Below are 12780 nucleotides of genomic sequence, written 5' to 3'. Positions count from 1 at the left end.
AGAGCTCTAATTTTAGGGAGGTTGGTGTTTATGCTACCTCAAACATAGATGACTTTTATAATTGTTTGGGGAGTTTAGGTCTAGTGAATCACCTTTATTTTGGGCCACTCTACACTTGGTAAAACAAATATGATACAAACTTTCTTGCTATGAAACTTAACAGGGTCTTAGTGAATGCTTACTAGTTTGACCATTTTACTAATTCTTATATGGAATTCAAAGCTCCTTGGGATTCTAATAATTGTTTGGTTGCTATGTGTTATGATTAGGAGAGTTTGACTTCTAGGGTAAAACCCTTTAAGTTTTTTAATATTTGGACCTTACATCCTAAATTTAGGAGTATTGTTAGTAGTTCTTGGTGTGAGGATGCTAGGGGGATCCTATGCAAGTTCTGTTCTACAAGCTGAAAAGGCTTAAGCTTAGATTGAGGGAGCTGAATAAGATTCACTTTTGTTAAAATATCTAAGATGTTGCTTGTAACACCCTCAACCCGATCTAGAAGAAATCAATTAAGGATGTTAACAAAACTCAAACCAAAGTGAAATATTCAAAATCATACGTAACAAGAACTTAAAATCATAAAAACAAAATTTGAATAATCATAATTCATCTTATCACCGATACTATCGTTAATAGCCAAACATTATCATATTATAACTTAATTCATGCTTATGGATATTTTCAAACTCATAAAAAAATCAGGGCTTGTCTATAAATATTGAAACTATGAGAATTTCTCACTTAAACATTGTCACACAATTAATACTTGACATATTATGGATATTATATCAATTTAATCATTTTATGGTGTTATTCCTTTTAAAGGTTGATATTGGAACTTTTCAAGAACTTGGGGATTTAATCTGAATTAACCAAATATGATCTTAAAACAAACATGATATCTTATACATAAGAAGTTAATATTTGTTATTAACTCTTAATAAGGTTAAGGATCATTATTAATCTTTCAAAAGATTGGGGACTAAATTGATAATTATAGAGGTTAAAGATCTATCTTAAAAAACATATTAAATTTATTATTTCATTAACACATAATTCACATACTCAGATATCTGATTCCAACATAAATTCCATATGAAAAATCAGGTTGCAACCTAAAATTTGGTTTCTATAATAAAATAAGGTTGCAACTGAAAAGAAATCAAGTTACAATGTGATAATTAGGTTGCAACTAAAATCAGGTTTCTACATGATCAATCAGACTGCAACCTAAAAGTTCGGGTTTCCATATGATAAATCAGGTTGCAACCTAGAATTCAGTTTTATATGATAATCAGGTTGCGCCTAGAAATTCAAGTTTCTATATGATAAATCAGGTTGCAACCTAAAATTTCAGGTTTTATGATAATCAGGTTGTAACCTAGAAATTCAGGTTTCTATATGATAAATTAGGTTGCAACCTAAAAATATGTTTCTTAAATTGAGTTTCGGGTTTTTCCATTATACTTATTCTGGTTCAAACAAAACTTAATTACTCAACAATTTGCATTTATCAACCAACATACAATCAAATACATGTTTCATCGTAATAACAATTTCATGCCAACATGATTATGCCAACTACCTTATGGTTTATATACAAATAATCATACAACATGATCATTCATAACCATTAACAATATTTCTTAGCTATCATAGGAGTCTATCCAAATCAACACATCAAACCTATTATCATAATCATGATTATCCAAATTAATTTCCGCTTAACATACCAAGCCATAACATGCTTATAATCTTTCATGCAACTTATCAAGGCATATTTATTCGATATGAAAGAACTGCACATACCTTACGACCTTATAGCATACTTGTAAGGACTTGTCCTTTAATAACAATCACTTTCCGGACTCTATCATGACCAACACATACACATATACACCAAAGTAAGATTTTCAAAATTTGAACTAATTAACATACGACCTTAGTTACTTACTAATTACACGACAAGACATATACCACCCTCTAGGAGTTTAAATGCAAAGAAATTACAGTATTTACTTTGGAAGTGACTTGCAATGTCCTAAATACAATCGGTGAGCTATCAAACTTATTTTCTGAAATGGTGAAACACAAAGAATGCAAGCTTATATAGCTTAGTGAGGTAGTTAACATAATATAAATAAAATGAACAAAACATATTAGGTTGTTATTAATATGCTTGAATGACAATTGACACAATGAACTTATCATAACAAGTAAATTTCAAAGCAACTACAAATAGCATAATTCATCAAGCATGACTTCCATGTAAATAACATGTATCATAGCATGAACTTCCATGACATGGACTTATATAATATGCCTAGCGCTAGCTTAAGTTATGGAAAATCATAATCAAATCATAGTTTAATTTTCTTTTCATGGTATCATAATTGTATTAATTCATTAACTTAACCGATTGGATTTCTTAGTAAGATTTATATCATTTAGAGTCATTATTTAGCCTATTGGATTATAAGTAACTATGGACACACGAATCCCCACCTAAACTGTCACCAAATAACATATAATTATTTATCCCTTTAAATTATTACCAATGACTAACAACATATCCCTCTTATTGTCGCCAAGTAAGGATCATAATCCATGAATCGTAATCCAACCCTATCATAAGCTCAAATGGACTCTATGTCATGCCAATTTATCCAAACTAACTTAACATCCAAGGACATATTCTTTTTAAACTTGTCACATACGAATTTTATCTTGGCGTACCAAGTAACATAGTTGAGCCTTAGCTCTTTATCATTCACATGGTTTCTTATCTTGGCTTACCTAGTAACATAGTTGAGCATTAACTCCTTATCATTCACATAGTTTTTATTCATGGATTTCAGCACAATTTACCTTATTTTCAAAGAACATGTCATAAAATGTTTTCACCACTGAAATTAACACATATTATGTTATTTTCATTCTTACACTAACATAACATTAAAGCTTCACATAATGCATGCTTGCGTAGTACACATTATGAACACATAGAATTTATTATAACATATTTTATTTCATACTACATACGAAATTTATTTATTTCAAGATTTCATATCACACACATCATAGTCACATGCTCGTGAAACATAATATAAGGTAAATAAGCTTACCAAGCTTACCAAACTTATCTTGGTATTCACGTTGCCATTAATGTTCTATGTGAGCTTAAAACACATCAATTTAATTCACCTATAAAACATTAAAATGTCGAATCGGAATGACACTTAGTCATTCAAACACATAAACTACACTCATTGTCTATCTCACATCATCATACCAATATCGAAAGCTTGATTCTCTCTTCCAAATATGAGTTTCTTCAATCTATTTCATATCAAGTATAGAATCAAACACAAAATTTATAAATCAATCATTCAAAACACATTATAACAATTTTTGACGAACATGGAAGCCTTAATCTTTTGATGTTCTAAAGCCTTAAAAATCATGGAAATATTATCATGAGGCTTAGAATCACTTCTATTACAAAGGAAAACCACTAATTCACACAAACCCTCATTTTTAGGATTTATGTATCAAGAACACTTAGGCTCTAAACATAACAAAATTGATACCAAAAGAAAGTTAAGATCATGGGCTTACTAAATATGTACTCGGATTTCCAAATTAGTGGCTATATTGCAAAGAATTTAACTTGAAAGTAATGAGTGCTTGAAGAACGGTCTTTAATGGTGGAAAGGGAAAAAAAGGTTGATGATGAGTGAAAAATATCTTCTTAGACTTGTTTTTAGGGTGTTACATTGTTACTAAGAGGGACCAATTGGAAAGACATCAACTTTGGTTTTGTCTAAGCCTATTTTAGAGAATATTGATATGGAAAAACAGTTGGAGTTAGAGTTAGCTGATCTTGAACAAGTTGAAAAGATGTTCTATAAGTAGAAAAATAAGGTTTATTGGATTTAGGAAGGGGATCAATGTACAAGGTTCTTCCACTCTCAGGTTGTTTTAAAGAAGAAGAGAAATACTGTGAGAGTTTTGCTTGATGAAAATGGTAGCATGTTGGAAATTTTTGACTCTATAGTTGCTGAATTCATTCATTTTTTCACTAAGAAGATTGGTAGTATGGATGAAAATGTTAAGGGGTGTAGTGTTGAAAGTTTGAGAGAGTTACATACGGATGGCTTACCTGATGGGGTAAAGAGGATAAGGATAAGACACCAGGGCAAGGATAAGGCACCAGGGCCTAATGGCTTCACTTCAAGATTTTTCAAAGTAGTCTGGGATATTATTGGGACTTATTTTACTACAGCAACTAAACATTTTTTTGCCACTTCAAGTCTTTTTCTTGCTTTTAATGAAACTACAATAACTTTGGCGCCAAAACTGTCTAATTCCTGCAGAGCTAAAGAGTACAAGCATATATCTTGTTGTTATGTGGTTTATAAAACCATTACAAAGATTCTAGTTAACATGTTTGATGATTATTTTCCTTGTCTGGTTTCCCTCAATCAATAAACTTTTGTGAAGGTTAGAAGAATAATGGATAATACATTCATTACTCAATAGTTAGTGGGGGGTTATGGTATAAGTACTATTTCCCTTAGGTGTACTATTAAAGTATATTTATAGAAGTCGTTTGACTCTCTCAATTGGGACTTTGTTTTGAATGCTTTAGGACTGCTTATGCAGTTATGGACTAGATCATGGCATGTATCAATGATTTCAGTTTCTCAATTTCTCTAAATGATAGCTTGATTGGTTATTTCAAAAGTAAGAGGGGTGTAAGGCAAGGGGAACCTTGTCCCTTTATCTTTTTTTTTTGCTTTTCATGAGTTTCTTAACTGGTATGTTGAATGAAGCTATTAACCAAGGGATTTTTAGTTATCACCCTAAGTGCAAAATGATTGGACTGACTCGTATGTACTTTTCATACGATATTTTAATCTTTTTGCAAAGGAACACATGATTCCATTTTGGGGTGCACTTTGTGCTTGAGAAATTTTATGAAATTTTAGGATTAAGACTTACTGTAAAGTCTGAATTGTTTGCTTCTGGTGTTTTAATGGATCAATTGGGGCTTATACATATTCTGATCGGGTTCTAACTTGGGAAATTGCATGTGAGGTACTTAGGGGTGCCTCATACTCTTAGAAAGATGTTTGTTAAGGACTATGACATCCTTATGGAGAAAGTGAAGGCAGAGTTGAGGCAGTGGTTTAATAGATTTATTAGTTATGTTGGCAGATTACAACTCATTGAAGATGTGCTTTTTAATGTGGCAAATTTTTTGTGTAGGTAGCTTGTGTTGCTTGTTGCTATGATTAATCGTGTTGAACAACTTTGTACTAGATTTCTTTGAAAGGGAAATAATATCCTTGTAAGGGGAGCTAGAGTGAGCTGGGACAATGTCTGTGTCCCTAAATCTGAAAGGGGTTAAAAATCAAGAGATTAAAGTGTTGGAATAAGCCATATATTCTTACCTTGTTGAAGAAGATTCTTGCTAAGGAGGGGTCATTGTAGGTAGCTTGGATTCAGGATTATGTTCTCAAAGGAGTTGATGTTTGACAGATGGTTAGTAAGCTTAATTTTACTTTAGGGTTGATAAAAGTTATAAAGCTGAGAAGTGAGTTTCACATGTTGTTTCTTGGTGCAAACTGGTCAATGATGCAGACTAGGTGGTTTTGGAGTAAGATAAAAGTCATAAGGGAGAAATTGGAGTGGCATAGGTTATTGTGGTTTTCATTGAATGTTCCTAAACATTCAATCATTGGTTAGATTGCTTTTCTAGTCAAGTTGTCCACTACTTGATAGAATGTTAAAGATGGAAATTTTTGTTGATGACCTTTGCAGGAAATGTAGATGCATGCTGGAGATTAGGAATCACATTTTGCAAATGTGCTTTTACGAGGGAAGTGTGGAGGGCTATGATTAGGTTTTGCAGTGTTATTCGTGAAGTGACGAATTGGGAAGGTGAGATTGCTTTGGGCTGTGGCAGTCTTGAAGGGAAAATCCTTGATTGTCTTCATTCTAAAGATTACTTTGTGTGCTTACATTTACTACATATGGGAGAAGATGAACTATAGAAGGTTTAGAGAGACTATTAGGTGGGCTAAATCCACGAGATGATGTGTTGGGATTATTTATTTCACGAGATAATGCTATCTCCATATTATTTGTTGAGATAGGGTAAAATCCACAGTGCAACCATAGGTCGTCATGCCGTCCCCGCGAGCTGTTGAAGGTCGCCATGCAATCCAACCAATCAAGGTTGCCATATAATTACTGCGACCAAGCTGGTAAGAAAGAAGATAATGAGAGTTGTGTGGGGCTGCAAAATCATGACATGTGTTTCAAAATTTGAAATAAAAATAAAAATTCAACTTTCACTTGCCAAAAGGAAAAGAAAACAAACGTAGGTGAAACCAACTTTACAATATTTGGGCCACACAACTCTCATTACTTCTTTCTTACCAGCTTGGTCGCAGCAATCACATGGCGACCTTGCTTGGTTAGATTACATGGCGACCTTGCTTGGTTAGATTGCATGGCGACCTCCAACCATGCGCATGGCGACTTTCAACAGTTCGCGGGGATGGCATGGCGACTTACGGTTTCACCCTATCTCAACAAATAATATGGAGATAACATTATCTCATGAAATAAATAATCCCAACACATTATCTCGTAGATTTAGCCCTATTAGTTGTGTAGGGGATATTTTTTCTTGTATTAAAGATGTGGTTATAATTAAAATGTATAGGAATTTTGTTACGAATGATCCAATTAATTTGATTCTTTGTAATGCTTGGAAATTTATAAGGGATCCCTCTGTTAGTGTTGTGGTGCTATAAATGTTCTTTGTAGCAGCAAGTTATGCTGCTTCTTGGGTAATACAATGAGATTTATCCAAAAAGGAAATGAAACTATAAAATTTTTATTTTTGGGTGAAGAAGATACAAAAAAAAGTGATGTGGATTATACATAAATTTTATGTCAATAAAAAATAGTCTACATCAACACACATAACTATTGTTTCACTCTTTTATTTATGATATAACAGATGATAATTAAAATAAAAATAAATCAAAAAAATAATAAATAGATTTTTTTTTCAATTTTAGTAAAATGAAGTGAGAAGAAAGTTGAACAATAAAATTTATAATTTCCACAATAAAAATCAAAATACAAACGTTGACTACTTACAATGTCGTACTCCCGAATAGGCGGCTTTGTCTAACACTACATAGCTGCCACGTGTCATATCTTAGCCTATAAAGGCACGTGTTATCCACACTTCCCTGCTTTTCAGATCTCATCCCTTTTTAACTTTCATGCTTTCATTCCTGGCGCAAAACCCAAAAGGCAGTGTCGCCGCGGCGTAGGAACACAGGCCGACAAGCTCCGGGAAGGGACCAAAACCTGACATCAATACGCCGTTAAAAGGGGTACCTGATTGCATTCCTATTGTGTTTATTCTCTATTATTCCAATATTTTCTCTCAATTTCGGAATATCAAAACCAAGAGAACAGTTGTTCGTGATTTCGTTTCCGTTTCCAGAGAATTATCGATGTAGTCTTCTTCTTCCACGAAAAATCCTAAAGGAATGGAATTAGTGTGTAGTTTTCGTTTTTCTTCTTTATCAAAATCAGAGTGTTGAAATCTGTTTTTTTTCCTTTCGTTTGATTGGTTTCAGATTTATTGATGAATCTGAAGAGTTTTTAATGGGGATATTTGTTTTACGTGTTTGTAGGTTCGAACTTTCTGCAATCTGATTCTGTGTCTGAGCCGAGGATCAGCTTATAGATGGCGGCTTCTATTATCACAAATCATAAGCCTCTACGCCATGTAATTTCCCCCCCTTTCGTTCTTTATAATTACCATGAGTTATCCAGAAACGCTTTCATATCATTAAAAAAAATTCTAACGAATTATTTTCGGTATATTTATAAAATTATTTTAACACTGAATTCCTATGGATTTTTCCTTGTAAATCCTATACACATGATTATTCCCCAATTCTTTCATTTCTTTGGTAGGTTTTATTTTTGTAGTTCCATATATATATTAGTGATTGGTTTTCTCGATAATGTGCTGTCTACTTTTAGCTAAGCTTGATATGCTTCCTTTCCAGGCCATCCACGCTGCTGATGTTTTGGAATTGCAATTATGCAACCAGAGGGGGAAGTTTGCAAATCTGCCTTGCAGACTTAATGCAAGGCAGTCAGAGAAAACTGTTCAATTATGGCCAAAACTGAAGAGCACCCTAACCATGAAGACTGCAGCTTTTGCTATTCCTAACAGAAACGATGAATCTGAACTAAGCGGTTCACATGCTTGTTCCGATGATCAAGTGCTTATGCCTTCCAAAAATAATTATGGCTCCTGTGATCTGTATGAGGAAGCTGTTGGTTCTCTTCCAGAATCAGGTTCTGGTATCTTTCAGATGGTTGAACACTCGGTAAATCTGGCTAGCCTCCTGGACAAATTGAAGGCTGTACATTTACATGTGCTAGCGTCTGAGCAGTGGAATGCTTCTAGGTTGAAAATATGTCACAAGTATGTTTTGAAAGTTGGAACTATATCTGTTCTTATGTTTGTCTTCAGCAGTACTGCCAGTGTCATGTCATATATCTAGTACCCTTCATTGGTTTTTCAAAGTTTTCTTCCTTTGACTAATCTATTGCATATATATTTATTTGCATAAATTTAATCCATCATCTTATAGATTGACATACATGCTCTCTTTTTCTTCTGATATAAGGCATAATTGGTCAGTCTATATAACCTATCTGTCAAAATTTCATTTTCCCCTCTACTTAAAATACAAAGCTTGTCTTTTATGATTTGTATGAGGTTTTTTAAAATCGTAACATCAAAGAAAATGGAAAATACATAAAAGTACTTAGTCGAGTGACTTGTGAAGAGATACCTATCTCAATTGGAAGCTACCTTTTTATGCGCTTCAGGTTTCTTATTTTCAGGCATTTTCTGATTTACAGAGACTTTCTCATTGCAGAAATTATATGGAGAGTGCAACAAACTTAATCCATTATTTGGCTTTGAAATGTCTTGACAACGAGCCACTCAAAGAAGATCTTGCTTTGATCAGTCTACTGAATCTGGAGATGGTAAATTCATGTGTCTTAGCCAGTCTAACCACATGCATTGAACTGTTGGAGAACCTACAGTTGAAGTCCGTTAGAACTAACAAGAAAGTAAGTGCTGAAATTTGCACTCAGGAAACGATATATCAACAAAAGAAGGGGCATTTTGCAATAGACACACTGAGAATGAAGGCATTTTCAAACCGAGAGTTATTATTGGGACCGCTTCGAGGTAGCAAACTGAATCATATAATGACAACAGTTGGAGAAGAAGCTGTTGAGAGTGAAACACTAATACCTGATCTTATGAAGGCTAGGACCTCAATTATCAGAATCAATTGTGCTCATGGAAGCCCTGAAAGCTGGAGTGAGATAATCAGAAGAGTAAAGAAAAGTTCTCAAATGCTGGAGGCCCCATGCCGAATTCTTATGGATTTAGCTGGACCAAAACTTCGCACAGATGATCTAAAGCCTGGTCCATGTGTTGTAAAAGTATCCCCCAAGAGAAATGCTACCGGAAATGTGATTTTTCCTGCACAAGTTTGGCTTTCTCATAAAGGAGCTGGTGCTCCTCCTCCTCATCTATCTCCTGACGCTGTTCTATTCATTGATGACCAAAATTTTTTGAGCGAGATCAAAGTAAGTGATACTTTGAGGTTCTTTGATGCTAGAGGTAAGCCAAGGATGCTAAAGATCTCCAGAGTCTGTCACGTTTTTTCTGGTACTGGCTTTATGGCAGAGTGTTCTAGAACTGCTTATGTTAGTTCTGGAACAGAATTATATATTAAGAGGAAGAAAGATAAGTTCCCTGTTGGAAAAGTGGTAAATGTCCCTGCTAGAGAGTCATTTATCAGACTAAGAGTTGGAGATATACTAATAATATCACGGGATGACACATGTGACCAAGATAATTCCAATGGGCACGAAAGTGGTGTCCATAGAATAACATGTTCATCGGGCTATCTGTTTGATGCAGTCCACCCTGGAGAGCGTATAGCTTTTGATGATGGAAAGATTTGGGGAGTCATTAATGGAACTAGTATTTCTGAGATTGTTGTCTCAATCACTCATGCTGGCCTCAGAGGGACTAAACTTGGATCCCAGAAATCCATCAACATCCCAGACAGCAATGTTAGGTTTGAAGGTGTGACTTCAAAGGATCTAGTGGATCTCGATTTTGTTGCTTCCCATGCAGACATGGTAGGTGTATCATTTATTAGAGATACTCGTGATATTATTGTGCTTCGCCAAGAACTGGAGAAAAGGAAACTTCAGAACCTGGGGATTGTTTTAAAAATTGAAACTAAAAGTGGGTTTGAGAAGTTGCCCCTCTTGCTCTTGGAGGCAATGAAATCTTCAAATCCTTTAGGGGTTATGATTGCCAGAGGAGATCTTGCTGTGGAGTGTGGGTGGGAAAGATTGGCTGATATACAAGAGGAGATATTATCTATTTCCAGTGCTGCTCACGTACCAGTTATTTGGGCAACTCAGGTCCTCGAATCACTTGTAAAAACTGGTGTTCCGACGAGAGCTGAGATTACTGATGTTGCAAGTGGAAGGAGGCAAGTGATCGAATTATATTTCCCTAGCTATTTCCGTATGTTATCAATGAAATTTATCTAATGATTTATAATTAGTTTGAGCTACATAGGCACTCCCAGAACAGGCAGCCAACTTTACATGCATTTTTCAGTGCCCATAGAGCAAACTTCATTTATTAATGTTCCCTTAGAGCAAATTTCATTTATAAATGTTCTTCTGACTGTTATACCAGAGCATAGCAAACTACAAATACATTTCCTTCTGTCATGTATAGTGTTCTTGCCCAAGTTTGAAACTTGAAAGCAATCTGACCTCTTTTCTCGAACATTTATTTGTTTAAATTAATATATATACACAAACACACTAGCAGTAGGCATACCACTTCCCTTCGAAATAGGATTTCAGTTAAGGTCTTTATGTTTATTTTGTGGATTTTGCCCATTTCTCCTGCTGGAAGTCGATGCTTAAATGATCAAATGCATGGAAATCGCATGATTAAAAGCTCCTCTTAATTTTTCCAGGGCAAGCTGCATTATGTTGAACAAAGGGCGACACATCGTAGAAGCTGTTTCAACTCTAGATAATATCCTCAACTCGAACTCGAAACAGATGAAAGCAGAAGTTAGGTCACTTGTTCCATCCAGCCATCTCTTCTAGGGTAGTCCAGTTTCTTGCATCCCTATCTTATTCTTGGACTATGTAAATATCATTAGTATCAGCAACATGCAACCAGCTATAACTGCTATTTCAACTCTAGTTTATATCATGCACCGGTCCTATCTTATACGATTAACAATCATTTATATTCGAAACGCTTCCTTTATCAATACCATGCCTATTTCAATATAGGTACGAATCTGCATATGCACATCATGTACAAAACCCAGACTCAATCATTGGCAACTTTCATTCACTCATATGTTATTCCTGTCATTTATTAAAAGGGTTTTCCAAGCAATGCAATGCAAAGAGGAATGTCCCTAACAGTGTATGCCATTGACATTTATTCACATTTCAATATTTTCAATACGCACAAGGGAGTTTAACTTAAGCCATTTATGCTTTCATTTATCATTCACATTAACTAAAATCTATTCATATTAAGGTATGCAAGAGTTCTTAAAAAGTTTCTAAAACTCTTAAGCACAAAGAACATGCAATCGTGTAGAATTCAAGGGCAAAGAAATCAATCCTAAAGTCAATTCTACAAATCTCAACAGTCATGTTGTAACACCCTAATCCTATTCAACCCGAAGATCGATGGACTAAAACCTTACACGGGACCGCCAAAATGGTTGACCTAAATTTTTTCTTAAAACAACCATCAGCATGATTAAATCATCTCATAAAAATAAACATAAGTTAGACATTAAAATAAATCAATTGCAAAATAACAGCTCCGTCGTGAAAATCCAAAATACTTAAGTTTAATAAACAAAGTTTACAACTCTAATACAAATAAGGTCCCTGTGAAGTATATGCCAATACTAAGTATTCAAGACACACTCTAATCAAGATAATCCAAGCTAGAAGTTTACAATTGGCGATGGCTCCTCAATCCGTCCAACTAAAAACACGCGGACGAAAACACATTTCAAACGTTGAGCTCACAAGCTCAATGCCACACAAATAATCACATGGGCATGCAACGAGTATAAGCATGAACATGCAATCAATCCAACACACGAAAAAAATAGACATCATGGTGTAGTCAGAGTTTCACATAGCATCTCGGGTTAGGTAGATATTGGAAGAGAAAAATAAATGTCAACAAGTTGTTCGTGTTAAACGGCTTCAAGCCTCTCATTTGACTCTTGACAATTAGAATCACCACCTGGAACAACAAACAACAAGTTAAAAACCAAACTAATAGTATCAAATTAAATGGCCATATATTTGCAGATTGAAACAAAGGAGTTCCTATTATAATTTTGTAACTTTTAATAGTTTAAGGACTCAATAAAATATCATCCAGGGACTATTTGTTTACTTTACCCAAAATAATTCAATCAAACCCAAAGCTATATAAATTGTTGTAGAAGTATTGAGAGAGTTATAAACGAGTCGAGTCAAGCTCAAATATTGTCGAACTCAACTCAAACTCAAAAACTTTAAATATAAGCTCAACTCGACTCAAAAATTCGCGAGTCTAAAATT

General features: G+C 34.4%; 1 protein-coding gene across 1 annotated transcript; it reads left to right on the top strand.

The window, feature by feature from the left end:
- The first annotated feature begins 7290 nt into the window (after window positions 1-7290).
- LOC120172174 (plastidial pyruvate kinase 4, chloroplastic-like) lies at window positions 7291-11409 on the top strand. Its single transcript, XM_039179705.1, has 5 exons — window positions 7291-7421; window positions 7728-7822; window positions 8109-8533; window positions 8994-10643; window positions 11145-11409. The coding sequence occupies exons 2-5, from the start codon at window positions 7781-7783 to the stop codon at window positions 11278-11280; spliced, it is 2253 nt and encodes a 750-aa protein (XP_039035636.1). The 5' UTR covers window positions 7291-7421; window positions 7728-7780; the 3' UTR covers window positions 11281-11409.
- The last annotated feature ends 1371 nt before the right edge of the window (window positions 11410-12780 follow it).

The sequence above is a fragment of the Hibiscus syriacus genome, unplaced genomic scaffold (genome assembly GCF_006381635.1).
Source record: "Hibiscus syriacus cultivar Baekdansim isolate YM2019G1 unplaced genomic scaffold, ASM638163v2 tig00111843_pilon, whole genome shotgun sequence".
Taxonomy (NCBI): Eukaryota; Viridiplantae; Streptophyta; class Magnoliopsida; order Malvales; family Malvaceae; genus Hibiscus; species Hibiscus syriacus.
This window is presented reverse-complemented; position numbering and strand designations above follow the sequence as displayed.